Source organism: Cebidichthys violaceus, unplaced genomic scaffold (genome assembly GCF_023349555.1).
Source record: "Cebidichthys violaceus isolate CVI_PGR_0920_01 unplaced genomic scaffold, fCebVio1.0.p SCAF_11, whole genome shotgun sequence".
Lineage (NCBI taxonomy): Eukaryota > Metazoa > Chordata > Actinopteri > Perciformes > Stichaeidae > Cebidichthys > Cebidichthys violaceus.
In genome coordinates, this window is record NW_027176274.1 from 5,158,343 (window position 1) to 5,182,240 (window position 23,898).

Sequence of the window (23,898 nt, forward strand, 5' to 3'; positions counted from 1 at the left end):
CGCTCCTCTTCTGCCTGGGTGACGCAAAAAAAAGTGGGCTGGCGAAGCGCTAAGTGCAGTAGTTTAGAGGACTATCGGAGCGCACCGAAACATCACTAGTCAAGCAGACTTCATTTGGAGCGCCTATCTCGGTTCAGCCGACCCGTCTCGGATGTTACATCAACGCAAAAGCCTCGGCGGAGATACCGGGATGTGTACGGATGTGTATGAGATAGACCACAGTGACTTTTCCCCTTCTACTCGTTGCGACCTCCTCCATTCAGCAAGTTGAGAGGTGGATGAAACTTTTTTTTGTGAATGAGTATCCCGCCGCTGACTGGCACATCTGGACGTCGTCGGAGCTGTCAAGTCCAGCGCCAACGTTGAGCCGGACCTGACCTGACCCCGCTCTTCTGTTTTCGTCCTCCCGAAACTTTACGGCGGAATACTGGACTTTAAACTCGTGCCTCTTTATTTTGAAAACTTTTTTCTATCTTATTTATTTTCATAAGTGCAAGGAACAAAAATGGAACACTCGATCCTCAGAATAACATGCATCTTGGTGGTTATCTGTATCTTGGATAAAAGGTGAGTTGAGTTTAATAAGGAATATTATATATTTAAAAGGAATAAATTCACACAAAATAAAGTGAATGCCTGTGTTGGTTTATTACACTAAAAGGCATCTCTGTTTTTTTATTTCATGAAAATGGGTTTAACAACTGTATTTATGTATCTACGTCTCTATTTTCATCATAGCCTCATTTATTAGTTTCTGTAAATTAAATAATGATGTACTCAAACAACATTAATGTCAGCTTTCCTTCTCAAAGTAAAAGTTAAATTACCCTCACTATCTCGGCTGACGTGCTGAGAGCCAACATATAAAAAACACAAAATAAAGAAGGACACATTCGTCTGCTTTTTACAACGTTACGCCAATTGCCTGCCTCCCAGGCACCACTCATTCCCGAACAATGCCAATAAATAAACAGTTGCCTTTTGGAAAGATAGTTGTTGAAACAGGTCTAGTCTCAAAACACAACAGGTAGGAACAAAAACTGAAATTGACACACAGTCAAACCTAGAAAATAAGCCACTATATGCAAATGAGCAACATTTGATGTCACGGCATGTTTTGTTTTAGCTTGTAATTATACTCCAAAACTACTGGTTGCTTTTTTCAGCCAGAAAGATTTTTAAAGTTGTTTTTTTGGTTTGTTAAAGAGGCTCACAGAAAAGAAACTTGCAGTTACACATGTTGAAGAAACTGTGGAAAGAAAAGTTTCTACAGCTGTGAGAGTGCCTCTGTGTGCGTTACCGTACACTCCTCCCTACACCTGGGTGTTTGTGTGTGCATGTCTGGCTGTCCAAGCATGTGTGCACACAGATGTGCATGTTTGTGTGTGTGCCCACAGCAGCCATACATAGTCTTGATTTGTGTGTCTCAATCATACAAACGCTGCGACACAACCTGTGCTTTACTTGTAATGATAATGAAAAGAAAAGGCTGAGCACCTTTCAGCTCTCAAGCCATCATCAGCGCAGCCTGTGTTTTCCTCGTTACTGCTCTTACTGTTTCTCTGTGAAGTAGAAAAGGGCTTTGACCGCTGTCAGCTGAATTGCTGTTGTTCACATGATTGATCTCCAACAGAAGCAGCAGACAGTTGACTACAGAGACACACATCGCAGCTAAAAAGCCATTGAATTCGCTTGCCAACTGATTTGCTGAGGTGCTTTTACAGTATGAGGGGTAAATTGCTTTTTCCCTGCTGTGTATCTAAAACTCTTACTAGAACTGTTGGATGCATGCCAACGAGTGGATACTGTTTCCTCACTCCCCACTTCAACTCATCTGACCTACTGTACAGCTATTATCATGCACATCATCAAAGTGAAGATCAGGATACAAAACCTGAATTTGGCCTAAGTTAACACTAAATGCAAGTAGAGTGCGTTTCAGCGTCCGCGTAGTATTTAAACCACATGTCATAGTCTTAGCTCTCTTTTTATATCGGTGACAACTTTGCATGATCATAAAGTGAATAAATCTGAAAAACAAATAAATAGATATATGAGTGCATTTCAAACATCAGCAAGTGTAGATCAACCCACAGTATGTAATATTGAGATTTTACACTGGGTACCATCAAGTCAGGGAACTGACTGCTGTGGCACCCAAGGACCAACAGAAACCCTACTTATCTCAAATACACTTTTGTGAGCAAGCAAACAATGTATTAGTTGAACTTGTGTCTTGTCAATAACCTTACCTGTATGCTCCATGCAGGGTAGACTCCAATGAAATCTTGGGTCTGAAGCTCCCCAACATCGACCCGATCCTGAACGCCAACACGGTGTGTCTCACACTGCCAGGTTTGACGCGGCGGCAGCTGGAGGTGTGCATGAGGAACCCCGACGTGACGGCTTCAGCGATCCAGGGAATCCAGATTGCCATCCACGAGTGCCAGCACCAGTTCAGAGGACACCGCTGGAACTGCTCCAGCCTGGAGACTAGGAACAAAATACCCTACGACAGCATCGTCTTTAAAAGAGGTCAGTTTTACGGTCACATGTCATTTCAGTTCACGATCTGCTTTTCTTGTAACCATTTTGTGGCTCTTCCATCAAACATTTCAATCGCAGCACTTGGAAAGCAAGATGACGTCGATTTTAAAAGTTATAAAATGCACAAATCTCATTTGAGAAAACTTAAGAGACGGCAATGCGGTGGGATGTCAACTCAAAGTACCTGTTGAAAAAAACAACAATGAAGTACAGACATGCAGTTCAAAAGTTTATTCTTCAAACGGGCTGTGGTTTCATCCTCAAACACACTTTGATAGAACACCTTGAAAGGATGGGCTTAGAAAGATTAGTTTCCACAAAAATACACGTCCTAAACAAGCATTGGTGTAATATTATTCTCCAAACTCACTCCGCGGGCAATTATTGAATATTATCTTACAAGTATGATGTCCTCTAAATGGTAAAGTTATTTCTAGTGACTAGCAGACTGGTATCTATACTTACTGTATCTACTCAATAGTACAAAAGAACAAGTAACATCAAAAGCGGTTAGTCACCTCAAGATTACCAAACCTCATGCAGATCAGTTTCCTGTGATGGTTTGTAGAGCTTGGAGCTTTGAGAATAAGCCACAAAGGGTGAAAGAGGATCTCTACAGTTGGGAAGTCCTTCAGATGGACTCATTCGGGTTATTGACTGGAAAAGGCATCAGTTTCTTAATAGCCAGAGCACCTGGGTGGATGAACAGCACACAATGTGGTTGGTTGTTGAGTGTTGAGTTTGTTTTCAATATTGCCACATGAGGAACAAAATAGTGCTCAAAGCTGAATTATTTATAGATCCAAATCTTTAATAATGATAAATAAGGCTCTAAAATGTTAGCAAATTCATTTTCACTGAAAAGACCCTGACATGTTGAGATGAAGTGCACCACAGAGCTCTAATGGCGCTTCTTGCATTTTATATTAATGCATTGCATTGTAATGCATTGGCTTTGGTACAACAACATCTATTTGTTAACTTACATTTGGAGTTTTTAGAGTATAAAAATAAGTATGCAAAGTATACAAAAAAGTGTATAAATCAGAATTTTTCAAAGTATCCTTTAAGACCGTGTCACTAGATTGTTGATGGAATTCCCCATCATAAAACGAACTGATTAAATGTGTCAGATCTTTCCTGGAAGGGTGTTGCTATAATTTATGTTCTCCAATTTATGTGTTGGAAATACAATCATGAAACCTGAGTTTTGTAACCCTCACTAAAGATTTTATTTCCTGTCATCTCTGTATTTTGTAGGAAAAAAAACCTATTAACTAGTAACTACAGTTTGCCCGCACACCTCTGGTCTTACTTTCACTCCTAACTGACTCATTGAAAGGCTGTTTGTCATTATTAGTACAGGCAGTTGCTGGTTGTCTGGCATCCCTGGTTTGCCTCGGGTGCAGAAACTCCAAACCACTGACATAAACAACCTCTTAAATTGGATGATTCATCTGTTACAAGTTGATACATTCACAAAATCGCCACAGAAGCTATAAGAAATGAATGTAAGTTAGCGTGCTGCAGCCATTGTTGCGTGCAGCTGCAAAGAGGCAGTGCTTTCATTGACACAGTTACAGACATGGATAAAATGGAATTGTGGAGATTAACACATATTTTAAATGTAACTACCCACAATCAAAATATATGAAAGGCATATGTATACCAAACTGGTATTTTGCGTTTTAAATAATATACTATAGTAACAAATGTATCTATTTATACACTATAAAACAAAACCTTTCGAGTAGAAACAATTTTGGGGAATTGGAACATCGCCTGTTCCAATATTCTTGCAGAGCTTTCTCAAATCTTCTGATGAGCTGCAACGTGTTGGAGTGGTTTATCAGGGGCTCTGTATCTCAATGTTTGTTTGGGGTCTAGCTTTACTACATCACATGCTGCTCTGATCCTCTCTGCTGCTGATTGAGTCTGATAACTTTTATGGGCCCATATTCATTCCTGTTTAGCTTGCATCAAAAACTAGGCTAAAGAGGACGTCGGGCAAATCATGGACAGACAGAAATAGGAGAATCTCTCCCTGTCGTTCTCCCTCTTTTTCTCTGTCACTGTGTCTGTGTCCTCCCTCGCTGGGCTGCTCCTAATGCTTTTACTTCCCTTGTCAGTGCAAGTGCTTGTGAATTTGCTCTCAGCACTTTCCCAACTCTCCGCGGCAAAAGCATAAACCTGTTTAGTCGGTTTCTGTAACACAAAGTGACAGTTCCCTTTGAATCTTTAATTCATTTTGTCACTTTCTCAACCATCAGTTCAGCCGGGCGTGTCGCAGCCGATAAATTATTTGTTAGATTGATTTGTTCCCAGTCTTCCGGGGGCCCGGGTTGCAGAGCCCGACTCAGAGCAGGGCAAGAGCTAAAACAGGCTTCCTATGTATAAGGATGTGCCTAAGTGCCATCCCGTTCACTTCCCCCACCTTGTGCGAGTATAGGTGTTAGGGTGGATGGGGGCAGATTCTCAGTTAGTTAGTCAAATTATACATGTGTGTGAGTCTGTGCATCTTTTTTTTTTGCTGATAAAAAAACTAATTCATAATTGCCCTTAAACTTTAAACCTGCTATAATAATCTTCTTTTATCATAACATCAGATCACGACTTGACTACAGACTATGAATCTGTTTTTAGCAAACCAATTAACCCACTGTGGGTTAGGGATAGGGTTAGCACACAAGACAAAACACACTACGGACAAAAGTTAGGATTTGCATTCATCAGGTGGACATAAATATGACTCTAAGTGAATGCTAATGTTGCTCCATATACGCTGTACATGTTAATAAGGACATTTTTGCCAACATGGTCATATCATATCAACCTAAAAGTGTTTAGTTTGTGTGCAGCTGGAGACACTGTGGGTAATGTTGCCAGCTTGTTGCAATGAGGATCAGAATCAGCTTCCTGAAAATCAACCGGCATCTGGTCCAAGTTGTTATTCGGTGCTTCAGACTGAAAACATCCCTACATTAAAACAGCCCTACATTAAAACATCCCTACATTAAAACATCCCTACATTAAAACAGCCCTACATTAAAACAGCCCTACATTAAAACAGCCCTACATTAAAACATCCTTACATTAAAACAGCCCTACATTAAAACATCCCTACATTAAAACAGCCCTACATTAAAACATCCCTACATTAAAACATCCCTACATTAAAACATCCCTACATTAAAACAGCCCTACATTAAAACAGCCCTACATTAAAACATCCCTACATTAAAACAGCCCTACATTAAAACAGCGCAGAAGGCTGCCTTGGTGGGGGGCTCGTTTAAGGCCTGCAGGTTAATACGACGCTTTGCCAAATTACATTGAGTTGCAGCAAAAGTTGAGCCTTTTCAACTTTTTTCACGGACGACCCTGCGTTGTTTTGCCACAGCCCCCTGTGTTGACCGACTGGCCCCATTCAAATCAAAGGGCTTTGCTTTCTGTCTTTCTTGTTGTATGGGACAACTAGAGACTGTCGCTTGCTCCATGGATGAATTTCTCGTTTACTCGTAATTGCGCTGCCTCCGACTTTTTATGTGCCCAGCGTCAAGAAAGACAAATAAGTCCAGCATGACATGCAGCGAATGTGTCAAACTTTACGTCATACCTCAAAACAATATGAAGTTTACTTAAATATACAAATAAGGAAACACTTCAAACAGTGCTAAAAGGGTAAGTTCCAGTTAATAGCCTTTAATTCAACTCCAACAAGCAGCCTGAATCATTTCCCCTTAAGGCGGTGTGCTATAAACCCCTAAGTGGTTTCTTTTCATGTTTTCTTTACAAGTTTCCATACACAAGTAAGTGACTGCCAGTGGGGCTGCTTTTATAGAACCTGAGGGCACCATGCTTACAGGCAGATGACATCTAACAACAAACACTGGAGAGTGTACCAGTGCAAGCGCTGTTTTCGCACTTCATTCTTCAATATTCATAGATTCCACAATTTGATCAGGTTTTTTATATATCAACATGGAGGATGAATGTGTACAGTATGTTCGTTTGTATTGCCGGCGCGTGTGTGTAAGAGAAGAGCGCCGTAACATTAGTCTTTGGAATTACAGATCAGTTGTGGTAGAGTTGTACTCATTACATGTGCCGCGTGCAAATTAGACTCGCTGTCCAGGAGACAGGGATGTGTTCAGCCGGCAAAAGCAGTCGCACGTCGTATGGAGAGATTACATGGACACAGCCATTTAACCACCTCCTCTTCCAGCAGTGGTCCGTCTGAGCCATGGAAGTGATTACAAGGCAAAAGCCGCGGTTTGGCATAATCAGCCTCTCTAACCTAAACACATGCACGTAGAGTAACACGTAGTTTGATCCTAAGCCTTCATTTTAAGATATTGAATTACAAAAAAATACAATTATCTGAGATCATCGGATGCTTCTCAGTCAGAGAAGAGGAGAATAGAAAAGATCTTTCTAAAGTGCATTGGTAATACTTGGAGAAAGCTGGACTGAGGGAGTACAGTGGTGCAGCACAACAGATTAATTAAGTTAGTTCATCTAGGTAGACAGCAATAAGTTGCATTGCCACATATCTTGTACATAAGAAGGAGACACAGCCTTGTTCTGTGTCTGAGTCCTCTGTGAGTCCTCTGATGGGAGTGGTCTGGTGGGTCTGTTAATGTTCAGATGGCCCACAGAGACAAAGTACGCAAGTGTTTGGAACACTTAATTGCTATTGTCCCAGATGTTCTTCCAGGTTTTATGAGTCTTGGCATATGTGTATACAGCATAAACGTGTGAATAAACTCTTTTGTGTGTCTTTATCAAAATGGAGGAAGCACTTTTACTACGGCGTTACTGAATGCGTATGAAACAAAGCGTGCACACTCACATATGGGACACATGTTGCTAACAGAAGTGAAACATGTCTTTGTCTCGCTCATTTAGCGGTTGTTAAACTGAGTTTTAGGGCTAGGAAAATCACTTTGCATCTTAAAGTTGTATCCAGCAGTTTTACAACAGAACTTTAAAATTAAATAGTTTTGTTGTTATTTCTGATGCTGTTTCAGTTAAAAATAGAAAATGTAACACGACTAAAAAGCACTTGCAAACAGCGCCTTAGTATTCTGGATCAAATTTCATCCTTCATCGACCTCGTAATCCTCTCATTTCACCTGACAGGTTCATGACACATGCACACTGGTATTTTGTGCCTGCAGGTTATTGAAAATTTGTTGCCATTTTACATAAACTCAATTTTGTAACATTTTATGCCTCTACAGCGACTTCTTAAAAGAAACATGTCACATAGTTGAATGCATTATATTTGCGTGTGTTTCTTGTGTCATTCTGAACCTTGCAGTGAAGCACAGCGTCAGTTAAGTGAGTCTGAATTCCGTCTTCCTCTTGGAAACCATTTTAACTGAAAACACGTCTTGTGTTTCAACAGGTTCTCTTCCACTTTCCTTTCCCAAACTCGGTTTGCTGACTGTGACAGTTCTTATAAGCCTCTACTTCCACGTGAGGCATAACACCCCTATCCTGTCCTTTCACCCCACAGGTTTCAGAGAGAGTGCTTTTGCGTATGCCATCGCAGCAGCAGGCGTCGTGCACGCCGTGGCCAACGCTTGCTCCATGGGCAAACTGAAGGCGTGCAGCTGTGACGAGAAACGTCGTGGGGACGAGGAGGCCTTTCGCATCAAACTACACCGCCTGCAACTGGAGGCCATCCATCGGGGGAAGGGCATGGTACACGGCGTCATGGAGCACTTCCCCGCCGACCTGCCGGGACCCCAGGACTCCTGGGAGTGGGGCGGCTGCAGTCCCGATGTGGAATTCGGTGAGAAGTTCTCGAGGGACTTCTTGGATGCCCGCGAAACCTACAAGGACATCCATGCCCGCATGAGGCTGCACAATAATAGAGTTGGGAGACAGGTGAGTCGGGAGGGGATGGTGACAGGATGTGGCTGTTTGTGTGCATGTGTTTCTCAGAGTTTTATTGAATTCAAAAGATTTACCATGCAGGGAGGGTTTATTAATGATATATTATAGTGTGTAATCACCTGAAGATATGAATGGTTGTGTTTTTCTTACTGTAGATTGAGCCATTTATATATATATTTACAGAGTGGGTCCACTTCACATAACAGGACCCCATGTTTGAACAGTAGCCCAGGACGGACAAACCAATTACTCATAGTTCTCCTACACACTGGCACACAGAAGGAAGTTTCAGTTGGTTGCAATCTTCAAGCCCACCACCAGATGCCACTAATTCCTTCACACTGTACCTTTAATGGAGTAGAGTCTCTCTTCGTCTTCCCCGCCATCAGGAGACTATACTTTGCCTAAAGAAGTGGGGGCGGAAGCTCCGGGAGACATACCTTCAAGTAGCGGTTAGCTGTAGCATTCAGCCAGCGCAAACCCATTACACAGATCAGAGCCAGCGCTGGGTTTGTCCGTTCTGGGCTGTAGAAGCATTGCGGAGCAACATTGCGGACTCTGGAGGAGGACCTGCTCCCTATATATAAACGGATCATTCTATTGTAATGAAAACCCATCCATTGTCAGTTGTATTGAAAACATAGTTATGAATAACAAATTCCATTTCTGCCCAAATCTTACACACTGAACCAGGAAGCCTCACCTATAGTTGTAGGTATCTTCCCAGCTGAGAAGCATACGTTTTCTGTTTCTCATGTAGATACACTGACATTTTATTTATTATTTTTATTTCATTACTATTTTGAAATCAAGACACCTTTTGACAAATGAATAATCACCATCAGCATCATTGTTGTTTGTTGTTTTTGACCAAGTAAAAGTGTCACATTAAATATGTATACTAAATTGAATCAAATCCATGCGTTACTTCAGTAATTAACTATTTAAAGAATTGTAGGTTAAAATGTGACTATAATAACACACTCCTATAGAGGCTTCTGCGTGGGGCAATGGGAGAAAAGAGATGTAAATGACAGTGATAAGCCTTGATGATACAGCAGCGCTGTGGTGGAACAGAGACAAGAAGCGATCGTAAATTGCTCATTGTTCCCTGTTTCCTCTTGAGTAATTTGGGCCTGTATCTCTCCATCAGTTTACTTCTGGTTTCCTTGATTATGCAGACAAAACACAAATGTGGAGCGCGTCTGCCGAACTTGACCGGCTTCCCTGCAGTAGCTGTAATGGTAGAAATAGTTATAAATGTAGAGCTGGACTTAAATTCAAGTCAGCGCTGAGGACTTGGAAGTATGAACTTCGGATGGCGGCTGATATGATATGAGTAGTAACGAGTTCATGAGCAGCCGTACAAACTGTTCCACATCTAAAACAGGTTTGTCTTTGATTGTTAGTTTGTCCTTTTGAGGCAGTGTATCCCGTCAAAATGCCCTTGAGCGTTTGAAACCTCTGTTCTTGTGCGTAAGTGTGGAATTGAGCCACTAATATGTGACAAATTCAAAATAATGAGTTAAACATAAGCTGCTGAAATAATCACCAACCTTCACTTCGCTGTAAATTCCGCCCTCAAAACACAAGACCTTACAATAGCATGCGGAGATGGTCATATATCATCGTCACTGACTGCAGCCTTCACATAATCCCCTTTTACTAACACACCAAGACACAGACACCAATTAGCCTATTAGCCTCACATTCCTATACGATAGGCATAACCTCAATTACATTTGATAAGTGATCTGTATACTGTATTTTGAAAAATTGACCGAATAATATGGAGTCAAAATGAAGCTGATGTTTCTCTTCTCTTTTGGCTGAGACTGTATGGCATTATAATGGCTTCATGCCTGCAATACGAAATACAATAGACAGAGGGATGTGTTGTGAATTTATAGAAAAGCCAACTTTATCTGTAGATGTTACCGGAAGCAACAAAGAAGTTAATTTGGGTGCTATGCTTTATTACATGGGAACCTTTTAACGACCTGATGACATTAAAAGGCAAAGTTGATGCAATAAATCATGTAACATTATAAACAAGTTTATCAAAGCAATCCAGTTACACCATTTGACAGGTGGAGTGCCCTGAGGGAATTCGGAATATATAATCACACCCTTCGAAAAGACAAACAGTAGCTCAAAGAAAACAAATTAAAACTGGCACTACTTTGCCATATTTTAATTTACAGGTTGATCTTTCCAGAAGGTTCTTTAGAAGAACAAAATATTGGTTCTCAGATTCGTCACAGTAAATTGAGCTTTCCGTGTGCCAGGCTGTGAATTTTCCGGCCAAGAGAGTTGAAGCATCAATCAAACAAGAGAGACTCAGAGTCATCAACATCAAAGAGATGGTACCTCATTTTTTGGAAAAGATTTTGGTTACAATCAGAGAGGACTGACTGACGCCCACTTCTCCTGACCTTTGCTTCTTGTATTTTGACTCAAGCTTGACGACCCCTTGGCAGGGTTCAAAGCTGAAGTCTTTGCCTGCTCACTTCTCTAATCTGTCTGGTTATACAGTATATCAGTGTTGCACAGAAACAATGAAAGCAACTCCAAAATGTTCAAAAGGAGAGGACATAGAGGAGAATCCCCACTGTGCTGTTGAAATTACCAAATGTAGAGGTATACAATGAGGGGACGATGTCAGTTCGTATCAGTATCAAATGATTGTTTACATTGAGACGCTTAAAGAGCTGGCTTGGTACACCTCAACACAGGCGGGAGATAAGTGCTTGAATAAGTGTAATGTACAGAGGTAGTTCCTCTAGAGAGAGAGGGAAGAGAGGAGAAAGAGATTCATAAAGAAAGAAGGCAGGACGACGAAGATAAGGGAGAGACAGAACACATTTAGAAATGAGTCACTGCAGAGCTTTTAAACTTTAAAATACCATGCACCTTGATGACTTCAAATGCTATAGAAAGCCTCAACAACAAAAAAAACCTTGGAGCTTGAAACATACACACACACACACACACACACACACACACACACACACACACACACACACACACACACACACACAAACGACCCCTAGAATCAAACAAAAAACACTGACAGGTGGGACTTCAAAATAATGCCTACCCTTCCCGTATCTCTTTCCTCCCACCGACCCGACACTACCACCACCTCACCTCCCTCCGCCCCTCCCCTCCATCCCCTGCCCCACTCCCCCTTTTCAGAGAAGTAGTCTTTAGGCAGAGGAATGCGGTGGTTTTTTAGTGGGGTGTGCATGTCGCCTCATGCCCACCCCAGGGTTCTCACGACGTTCCGTCTTGTTTTTAGCCCTAATTAGTGGCTGCTGGCAGTTTGGAAACAGATGTTTAAAACCCTGCAAAAGATTTTAGACTTCAAACACCGGGGCGGAAAGTAGAAAGAGATTCGCCCTTCCTTCCCTCCTCTCTTCCCCCACTGCTGCTCTGCCTCCTCCAACTGCTCTCCAGCAGGGCTGATTACAGAAATAATACTGAGCACTAAGGAGGCGCAAGATATTAATGCGGAGGGCAGGTTTATTCACATATGATGTCAGCATATCACTAACGCCATAAATAGGTGATGTTCAAACTTTACCAGCTGCTTGAAAAATACATATATATAAAACTAATATTTGAATACATTTCACATCAACGTAACATTGTTAGATAAATCCCCTCCCAACGACTTTGCTAACCTAGTATTTATGGCGTTTTCAAGAAGTCTGTATTCCGCATTAACCGTGAAGATGCGCTGTTCAGCCCTCCATGGTGTTGTTGCAGTGAACTAAAACAAACTACTGTTCAGTAGTTAATAAGAGCGGTTTTAAAAGCCTGACTACGTGTTTGAAGTGGCTGCTTGGAACATGGAAACACTTAACCGGGGCAGTAAATTTGATGGCCAAGTTTTTTTTTTTTTCTTCCTTTCCTGAGCGTTCTACTCCATCGTTTAGTGAGCACACCTCAAAACAAATGCTTGGCACGCTTTCCTGTGTTCATGTTGCACAGCTTAGAGCCGTGCAGAGGTTCTGTTGAATCCTGTCTGTTCATTAGACGGGTGGAGACAGTGCTGGCTCTGCAACAGTCTGCCATGTCACTGGCAAGCGTGGTCTGGTAATTACAATTCACCATCAGGGCCTGACTTCAGGGGAGTAAAGAAATATGTATACAATATACATTTCAACTTCTTCTGCAATTCCTATCCAAATTTGTAATGAAGCCAATCTGCTGTTTAATACTTGGAACTTATTTTGAACATTTGAGACATTTGCTCTGACTCAAACATTTTCAATAGTTATGTCCACGAAGGCACTTGTGTCTCTGGCATTTTGTTGACAGTATCAGTAAGTGGGAGTGTAGGCGCACATGGACAAGTTAGAGTTGCAAGAGGGATTTAACTGAAATCCTTCTAATTAGATCACTCAAAAGTGCACTGTTGGCAACGTTTTTGGTGACAGATGTATGCTGCTCGGCTAGCTACTGCTACTCTCAAGCTAACAGTGAACTGTGCTTCTATAGGATGGAAGGCTAGCCACAAATCGTGGAGGTGGCCGAACTCTCTATTCACAGTCCCTCTATTTTGTGATGGACTGGCGTGTGAATGCCCAATAGCCATAGCCAGACCCCAGGGAAAAGTGCAAGCTTTATGTGGCAATGGTTCTCTTAGGACCAAGGACACACAGCAACTGAATATGTTAACCTGTCTGAGGCTAATTGAATCAATATATTTATATTGTCTTATTGCATCCGCTGTTAAAGAACATCAGCTTACTCTTGGCAAAATTTTGATTTAGTCTTGTCTGATGCCAGCCCCTACTGCAGCAGCTGATAATGGTGTACTGTATGTTTCATTTAAAAAATGAAATAACTTAATAACCCGCCTTAGAAGATTGTGGTGACAACTGAGATGCCACCAACTATTATCTATAAGAAGCTGATGTTTCAGGCCATTGAAGACCATTTGTGTGAGTCAAGGCACAGCATTGCTTCACCAGCGCATTGAATATATATATATATATAAAAGTGATTTAAACCATAATGAATCTAGAGCAGCACCCCCCTCTTGATCCAAACCAGCAATAGTATGACGCCAAGGGTCCTTTTATGCCTAATTTAACCCTTGAGTGATGACAAACAGCTCTGCAGAGCCCATTCACGTTAATTCATTGACTCAGAACCCACACGAAAAGAAAAGTGTGTTTGATCAAAAATAGCAACATTAGTGCGCCCGTGGTCCTGTGCTCCTCTGAGGCCATTTCATATCATCAGTGGTGTGCAGTACATTCCAGAGTCCTGACAGTACAGCGGCAGCGCATTTGCTCTGACCCACCCTGCACTGTACACACACACACACACACACACACACACACACACACACACACACACACACACACACACACACACACACACACAATCATGTGCATATGTACATGCCTCTCACACACTCACACGTAAATATACACAGAGGAAAATGTTTCGTAGTAAAAGCTGAGCAGGTGGAAGTGCTTACGCTGGTAATAACATTTTACAAGAGTCTCTAAGTAAGAGCTGTGGACATTGTGTGCAATTAACAGTGCGTAAATACACATACACACACACACACACACACACACACACACACACACACACACACACACACACACACACACACACAGACACATTATAATGTAGTCCTCACTGTATGGTGTAGATATGCTTTTGCTCAGTAATTGCATGGTATTGTGTTTGCATGTGTGCGTGTGTATTTGTCTGCGTACGCTTAACTGTTCTTTTGAAGCAAGGCGTTTGATTTGTTTAAAGTGATGTCTGGGCTTAATGTGCTGCTGTGGGATTTGTTTGTGTGCTTTGATATCGCCTTGGCTCTCCGCTTGGCTTTAAAGACCATTTAGTAGATTGTCTTTGAACTGAAGAAACACCAGGCAGCATGCCTGTTTATCAGCAGGAAGGGTCGATTGTGGGACACAAAGACGTTAGATTAGGATTTTCCCAAAAAAGCGGTTCGTGGTGATGACACAGGGATTGGCCAACGATTAAATTCAATGCGCCCAACAAAACAGGGAATAAGACATAAATTATACATGTACTGGTACAGTGCAGCTGGTTATGACAACATGGTGAATATTTACTTAATAAGTCTTATAATGCAAAAAGTTTTCATTATTAATTTGGATTGAGAACAAAATTAAAGCATTCTACACTAAATAGCAGTTTTACAGACTTCTTATGTTGCCTTTGAAAAAAATAGATTGAAAGATTATACAAGGATGGGATCACATATTTGACAGCAAGGAATATTTCTGGTGTGGTATTCCTCATTACTGCTGGTACAAGCACAGACAGAGAGGAAATTGCTCAATTCTTCACTGGCTGTTTCCTCCCTCCATCAAAGATTGATGGTGTTTTGCTACAGGACTTTCCCTCTACAAAGAAAATAAACTATGCTTTAAGTCACCCTTCATTACTATTGAGCCAGTATTGACATAACCAAATCTTGATATTTGGTCCAGCTCCAGAAAATTTGCTTCATAAATATTCACTTTTGCTACAGGGGATGTGTTAAACGTGTGCAAAATGGTTAATTGACACATACTGCACTTTTGTATTCATTTAACATGAGACAAAAAATAAATAAAAAATGGTGTTGATTGGCTACAACATGACCTGCGACTTCATCATGTCATAAGACAAAAACAAACACAAAGACGGGACACTGTGTGAGAGTACAGTTGTCCTAGCAAATAACTGAAACTCTTGTGGTTCAATTCTGTCTCGGGAACCCGGTCACATGTCTTCACCCTCTCTTTCTCTGCTCTTGTTTTATGGCTTTTGATTCTTCCTCTCTAGTAAAGCCGAAGCATCAGATTGTGGTACTCAGGCCTGACACCAGCTCTGATCTTTGGTTTACTTCGTCCGCTCCTCTTCGTTGCACGGTAGTCTGCTGCGCTCTAATCCAGTGTGCTGCACTTTTCCCCGGTCTACTGTATTATGTAGCCTGCAGTCCTAATCTGCCACCAACATGTTGTATTTGATCTCTGTCTGGGGTTGTTTTATAGAAGCCTCTGTCTTACTCTCTAAGCCAATTAAAACTTGCCAGATGTTTGTTTCTAACTGTGGTCCGACCACCATTGACTTTGAAGCAATTACATCCCTCAGTGTATGTGCAATGTAAGCCAAAGGACTGCAGTGGGACATATCATTGTCGCTTGTTTTATCTTTAAAACATTAGCTCTTTTCCTCCTTTAACATGGTAACTTATTTTATTCTTCTCACACTTTACATGCACATGCATCACCGTAGCTGATAGTAAGTGTGTTATGAAAAGTGTTTGTTTCAAGCAGGCTTTTTATTGCTTCATCTTGCTTTATCAAGTCGTGTGAGACGTACGATATTTGTATATATTTCCGTGTCACACTACCCAGACAACCACAGCTGATGACAGGTGAGATTGCATTGCTGAATACAATGTAATATCGCAAACAGCAGCAGGACGCGATGACTGAGCAGCAGTTTGTGGATCAGGCGGTGTAGGGACAGCAAAGAGATAATCCAAAGATCATCTCCTCCTCCTGTCATGCTCTTTTCCTCTCTCGTTCCCTCTCTCCTCTCTCTACCTCCACATATACTGTACACCCCCCTTCAGCTCCACCCAGCCCCTCCTCCGCCAGCCCCAGTGCCCTCAGGGGTAATTCTAAAGATCTTCCCCTTTTTCTGCTGCAGTCAAGATAGATATCGTAAACACAGACCAAGGAACGGTCGGACGTAGCCCCCAGGTACAGATGGGAAGGAACAGGAAGGAACCAGAAAATCCCAAACATTTCACCTAATCTGACTCACAACTATTTGAAGAGTGATAGCTAAAAACATATTTATTAGTAATATAGCATTTCCATTAGATTAAGTTAAATCAGGTGCTCATTTGTTCATTTTTTTCTTTTTCTCCTCTTGTACAAAACGTACTCAACTAGTGTTTCGCAGCTCTTTTGTCAGATGGATCAGCACTTCACATGTCATACTGACAGACCACTTTTAATATGGCAAGAGCAGACAGCTCCCCTACTTCCTGTTTATTACCTGCTGAGGATTTGGATCGTACCTCTTTGCCTTTCAACGACACGTGAAAAGAGTATTTGACGTACTTGTCAGCCAGAGTTATTTTCTTTTGATGAGGTCTTCGGAGCCTGCACACTTTTATTAAGCTCTGCCAAGTCAGAGGACAGGGTGTGCGCATGCCTTGTGTGTTTAACAGGTGAATCCACCCTAAAACAGAACTCACAGATGTCATTCCTTTGATGCTGAATTATGTTAATTTTTTAATGCTGTGGTATTACATCTAGAAACTTCTTGCAGGCCTCGCCAATCGGTAACAGGTTGTGTCTTATAGAACAAAGCAACGTTTTAGGATGCAGCAGTATCCATTTATATCCACATAAGGCATTACATTAGTTATTCTAAAACCTGCACCCCTTAGGCCTCGTTATCTGCCTGGCTAATTTCTACCCGTTTGTATTTGTGGTTGCTGTTAGTACAAACTTCCCCATATCCAATAAAGAACACGATGCAGCTGCAAAGGTTGGCTAAACCAGTGTACACACAATGGGGAAATATGTATTATTATTGTCATTATTATTATATTATACAGTAGATGTCTTAGTTGTGTATGGTTACACTACCTGTAGCTCCAAAAATGTATTTTGTGAATGATATGCTGCTTGGACTTGGAAATAACGCTCTGTTGCTACAGTAGGTAAGCTATAGGTAGTTAAACTAGCCTTACACGCTAACAATTTCATGTTACGTTAGATCTGCAAGCTGTTGAATCCATTCCATGCACGTAAGCTCTTGTGTTTGCAGAGGCTAAAACAACCACACCACCCTCTAAACTCTTTTAATCTTACTTCAGCCCTGCACACGCTGCTTGTGGGCAAATCCAAAGGCCTACAGTGCCTGGTTATGGTTGCTAGGCTATGGTTGGACAGTCACTGTTCAGGGGAGGGTCGATTTCATTTTGCTGCAATTAATGGTAAATATTAGGTTCAGAAGCCAGACATGCTCCAGCCTACTACTGGAGGCATCACAGTGTTAGCGAGAACATTTCCATATGTTGCTTCCAGGAAACCCCGAGGAAACTTTTTTCTCTGCTCTGATACACATGAAAATAAAATAAAAAAAGTCATGCTGCTGTGGTCCATAATCTCCCAGTGGCTTTTTATTCCCCCCCCTCCCAAAATATGACAAAATGTCATTAGAAATAACACTTTACTTGTTTGCTTTTTCTGTTGTTTTACTGTCCTTTGAACCCCTATCCTGCTGTGTGAATGTACCTTCAAAGCAATGTGGATGCAATTATGACTTAGGTCAGTTGGTTCCTTTAAGGTTTAAGTGGGTTGGAGAGTTTTATGATTACAGACTTTGCTGTGTGTTTAAGGCCAGCGCGTTTGTGATTCTGGGGTTGCCTCTGCCCTAAAAACTGAACCAAACGCTGCAATCTGAACTCAGTGCAAGTGCTGTTTGAGCTGTTATAATGTTGTTTACTATAAAGTCGTACAGCCTCTCCTCACCACGGAGCACAGCTTCTTCAAATGTTGTTGTCAACACTCCCAATAACAGTAGACCCATGTTTATCCAAAATGCTTGCTTCTTGAAAAGATTTTGGATTATTTTGTGTAATTGTTATAACACACCACTGTACTGATTTAAAGCTGCAGCAGCAATGTTCCAATCACTTCATTTTCTTAAAACATTACTGGCAGATTTGATGAGTGATAGTAACATAATCCTATCTTAATATAAGCATATTGTATGAATTTGACCTACAAAGTAGGAAACCATTATTTAAATAATCTAACCCAAACTCTATGAACAAATTTACTCTGCCTTTGATTTGTTTTTGTTTCAATTCTATTTCTATTGAACTGCAACGGATCACTATTGACTTTGTAGCAAACACGTTTTTTTTTTGCTTCTCTTTTTTTCATTCTTCATTCCAAACAGATGAGTCAACTAGCTCTATTTATCACTATTTCATCCTCTCACCCACCTCTCCACTCATCCATGCTCCAGAACAAGGAAACATGATTTATGTTTCCTTTTTTTTTTTTTTTTTTTTTGCTCAACTGTGAAAACCACAGCACAGCATGCAATGGAGCCTCAGAGCACGCAAGCCCTCCACAACTTGTTCTAGCTCCCTCTGAAAAAAATAACCATGACTTTATAGAAGTGGGGAACAGGATTGTCACACTCAATAGATATATATTATAGATCTCTCCCATCGCTATTTTTCCCTCAATCCTTCCGTTCCTACTGCTGCTTATCTAATGGATGAGATCCTAGTTTAATAACAGAAGGGGGTTGGACTATCTGATTTCTTAACAAAGGAAATAATCAGTTTGAATCGCATTCTGGAGTTTGATGTTCTGAAGGAAAAGCAAGAAGAGACTACAGGATTATTCCTGCACACACACACATAGGCACATACAGGAAGTATCACACACAAGCATGGACATACGGTAGAGGTTTCACGCTTACACAGACACAAAGACTACCCTCCTGTACTCATCTCTTTAACTTGTACTGTGGTTCGCCATCTCTGTCTCATTCTCGGCGGATGACAGAGAGCGTGTGGGTGACAATCATGTTTTGTGTGTTTGTGGAGATTAGCATTATTGCTAGCACATGTGTGGAATGTGTTGAACTGTGCAAGTGTCCAGCATGTGTGCGTGTGTGTGTGTGTGCGTGTGTGTGTGTGTGTGTGTGTGTGTGTGTGTGTGTGTGTGTTGATAGGGGTGGCAACAGCAGCAGCATCTGTCAGTACTCTGGGTGGCCTGAGTGTTCCTGTTGGTAATTGGATCTTAAAGTTTAAAACAAGTGATGACTGACAAGCACACGCAGACACACACATACACACACACACACACACACACACACACACACACACACACACACACACACACACACACACACACACACACACACACATAAATACATACACATGGCCTTGAGGGAATATCATCGGGATGGACAGCATTCATGCCATGTGGGATGTACCTGTGTGTGTGTGTGTGTGTGTGTGTGTGTGTGTGTGTGTATGTGTGTGTGTGTGTATGTGTGTTTACTGTATAGGTATTGCAGTGGTCATCATGCTCTGATTGAACTTTTTGTTTTCATGCTTGTTTATTTATTCACATATACGAGACACAGAACCTCGAATCGTTCCCGGGTGCTTCTCAGCAGCCCACTGCTCCCAATTGGCTAGGGATGGGTTAAATGCAGAGACTAAATTTCATATATATGTACAATGTATAATGACGATGATAGTAAAGTTTATTTTTTTTACAGACATCTGCAACATCTTTTTAGACCTTTGTAGTACTTTGCTAGAACAGGGCCTACAGCAAGAGCAGTTTGATGAACCATTCCGCTATGTAGGAATAAAGGCCAGCATTAAAACTATAAGTGAAAATATTATAATATAAATACTTTAGTGCTCCAATGTGCCGCTACATGTGTGTCATGCACAGAGTCATTACTTGATGCCAAGAAATGAATGATGACACTACTGTCTGTTTGGGAAATGCCTGCATCCGTTGGTGTTATTTGATATCAGTATGTTTGACAACAGGCTCAGAGTCAGACCACCTGGCTTGTTAAATGCGGGACCAATATTCCTTCAGGGAACTATGTGTAGCTGAGTGCTTAAAAGAACAAACAAATTCGCCCCCAAAAATCAAGTTTGAATTATGGCATGCGGTCTGCCCTGTACCTGTATATATTAAACTTCAAAGGCAGCTAGTAATCAAGAAAGCCATTAATCCTTCTCCTTTTCTTTCTTCTCACCTCCTCCATCCCCCTCCTCTACATCCTCGCCTCTGCTCACTTCCTCACTCCATCCCACTCTCTCTTTTTTGTCTGTCCCCTTCTGTGTTTTTTCGCAGGTGGTGCTCGACCACATGAGAAGGAAATGCAAGTGCCACGGGACGTCGGGGAGCTGCCAGCTGAAAACCTGCTGGCAGGTCACCCCAGAGTTCCGGGTGGTGGGCTCAATCCTCAAAGAGCGCTTCCACATCGCCACGCTCATCAAGGCTCACAACCGAAACACCGGACAGCTCGACCACTCCAACCACAACAACAACCACCACAACCACCACAACCATCACAACCACCACAACCACCACCACCATCACCATCATCAGAACAACCACCACAATCACCACCACCATACACATCGGCGGCGGCCAAATGTCAACGAACTGGTCTACTTTGAAAAGTCCCCAGATTTCTGCGAGCGGGACCTGGGGTCGGACTCGACAGGAACGCAGGGTCGGATCTGCAACAAGACCAGCCCCGGCATGGATAACTGCGAGAGTCTGTGCTGCGGGAGAGGCCACAACATCCTGCAGCAGACGCGGAGCGAACGCTGCAACTGCAAGTTTCATTGGTGCTGCTATGTGGTGTGCGAAGAATGCAGGATAACAGAGTGGGTCAGTGTCTGTAAATGAAGAAACACACTAAAAGACTGTACACACTAAAGAAAACAAAGAAAAAGAGACCCTTTTGAAAATCAAGACTATTCATTTGAAAGGGGAATATGACTGTAATATATGTGCCCCATACCTTTTCGCGGTGGACTGCTGTTTTCCAGAAGAGCGAGGACAGAGTGTGAAGCGATTGAGCAAGCAGAAAGATAGATGTGCATGTTGGTTAAGAGTGTGCACATGCAGGATTTGTCTAAAGCTGCCACAACTCAGAGAGCTTGGATGTGTACTATCTTCCTCTTGAGATAAAGGAACATAGTTATATCGGTTGACTATCTGAAAGCTCTGAATCTGAAATCTGGGCTCAAAAAAACAACAAAATATTGTTGTGTCATCAGCATATGTTGACATACAGCTGCGTAATATTCAGGTGAGCAAAGAGGAAGTTGAGAGTAAGCAGTAGATTGCATGCAGAAAGAAAATAATAACGCTTCATAGCACCAGCAGTATACAAAGTGGAAAGGCTGAGACAACTATAGACCTTTTCACACATCAGGATTCACAATGCACAGGATTTGACAGCACAACACACCTGGAGCACTTAAGGATTTAGTGCCTTGTTCAAGGGCAGTTCAGAAGTTTCAATGTTTAGAGCAACTATCATGTTACACCAAAAAATACAGCAGCGGATTGTCTGGCTCAACTGACACTCTAGCTGTATCAGTCAATGTTACTATGTTGTATGCATAATGTGTAACCCTGCTTACAGTGATGACACCCCTCAAAAAAATGCATTCACACGAGTCCCATGACAGACTGGACTTTTATATACGAGGACATTTACAGCAATGATGAATCACAGTAGCTGAAGCTAAAGTCAAACAAATTACAGAGCTGAAAGTCAGATTTTTGGTACGATTCCTCATATAAGACCCTTAAAACTGAAACCATCTCCTTCCCTCTAATAGAGGGTGTTGAAATAAAATCCACACAAATCAGCTTCCAACAGAGTAAGTACAATCACTAACTCTATGCACGATGAGGTTAGCCTCGTAGCACAGATATATTGTCCTTCCTTGAGATCTATCAAAAACGTTCCATGTGTTGTCTGTGTTGTGTGTGGTGTGTGATGTAAGAGGACCGTCAAGAGTACAATGCACAATAGACCTTCATTTAACAAGTAGCGTTTTCATCTTCGGCATGATCTTAACAGCATTGTAAATAGAACTGAATGATGCTGCACAAATACAATCAATAAAGTTAAAGTGCCTCAGGAAACTGAGGGCACACGAACAGGCTTCGGTTCCTCGCACTATAAACATCCTAAGATGCCATCAATCAAAGTGTTTCCTGTTTTGTGATGTAATGTACTGTGTGCGACACTGTAAGCTTCTTGTGATATAGCTACGTTCACCTTCTACACACTTCATCCATGTGTGAAAATAGGGATTTTCTGATGTCAACGTCTAAGTATATAAAAAACAAAGATGATTCCTGTCTATGCACATTTCGAAGATCATATTTGGTCTCAAGAAAAGTGTGTGAGTGAGGCTCCTTATCAGACAGTGTAATTTATTTCAAGCAAATGTGTTTCTGTGTTGAAAGCAGATGAAAAAAAAATCTGGAATTGTGTTTCCAGTATAACAGATTATTTTAAATTCTGATAAGTAGTTTGCACATACAGAACTGTGTCCAGGAAAACTCTGGGAGATATCAGCAATATGCATTTTTTTCATGTCATAAATGTAATGTATGTATGTATGTATTTTTATGTTTTAATATGGTTATTATCTAAGTTATTTTATTTTTGTGGATAACTTAATATTTGTAAGACAATAATGAAAGACCATAATATTGAAAGGGGCTTTAATGTGATAAATAATAAAATACATGAAAGCAGTGTATTTGGTAAGAGAACCATTTTATGTTTATTGTATCACTGGTAAGCATACTGATGATGATGCATCCGTTAGTTACTGTATGCTAGCATATTGTGGTGAGGTTACTTCAGAGTCATTAGAATTCCTCCTATGGGAACACCTACAATATATTCCTGTGATTATCATTATTTTGTCCATAAGTTATTTTGAACAGGTTAGAAGAATAACAGCTTCCTCATTGAACATTACGCTATTGTCGATCTTTTAGTCACAAAGGAATCAGGAAAAATGTTCATAAAAACAACATGCTGCATTAGGTCCAGATATAGAATCGTAAAACAGTTGACCATTTTGAAAATTCACTGTCTTGGGGTTCCTTATGCCTTTTGAAGGCAGAGATTTAGTTATGCGCTTCCATAAAGTTGGCAGACTTATAAGAGACGGATTAAAAAAAAAAGAATGGTCAAAAAATGTAAGCAGCAGAGTATCCTGAGTCTCATAGAGAGCCAAAGTCATGGCTCTACGTCCGGTCTTCAGCTTCTCTTCCACCAGCTTCTGTTTCTCAATGCAATCTCTCGATCAGAGGGAATATGACACTTGTGTTTAGTTTTCTATCAAGTCTGGTTTGGTTTCACAGTGCACAAATGAAAGCAGACCAAATAAAAAATAATAATAATGTGCTAAGCGGCGTGTACGCAGGAGCAAATGTATCTCTTTTGCTGGAAAGCTGCCACTTCTGTGTAAGGAATTGCAGACTTTGAAATATTGCTGTTGAAGTTTTTGCACTTCGACCCCTTCAACCTCAGTCTCAAACAACTTTATAATTAAGGTCACTGTTTTCTATTTTGTATGTTCTCTTCTGCCCAGATGTCAAGCAAACATGGGACTTCTGCAGAAGTTGGAACTTGGAAAAGGAGACCACAAGCTGTCTCAGACCAGCTGCTTTGCTCCATATCAGAGGACGATTACTGCTTTCACAAACGAACCGTACAACGGGTTGAACCACAACATAGTTTGATTAAAACGGACTTAATGTTGGCTTGTGAAAGCGCCCTGTGGCTCAATCATCACTGAGTCCTACATTTTCCTTAACATAGATAGATAGATAG

At 41.3% G+C, this 23,898-nt stretch overlaps 1 protein-coding gene across 1 annotated transcript; it reads left to right on the plus strand.

Annotated features, from left to right (window-relative positions):
* Positions 1 to 126: 126 nt before the first annotated feature.
* Positions 127 to 22,809, plus strand: wnt10a (wingless-type MMTV integration site family, member 10a). The gene is made up of 4 exons (XM_068701594.1): positions 127 to 567; positions 2,270 to 2,535; positions 8,069 to 8,442; positions 20,370 to 22,809. Exons 1-4 carry the CDS (start codon positions 506 to 508, stop codon positions 20,931 to 20,933), a joined length of 1,266 nt encoding a protein of 421 aa, XP_068557695.1. The 5' UTR covers positions 127 to 505; the 3' UTR covers positions 20,934 to 22,809.
* The last annotated feature ends 1,089 nt before the right edge of the window (positions 22,810 to 23,898 follow it).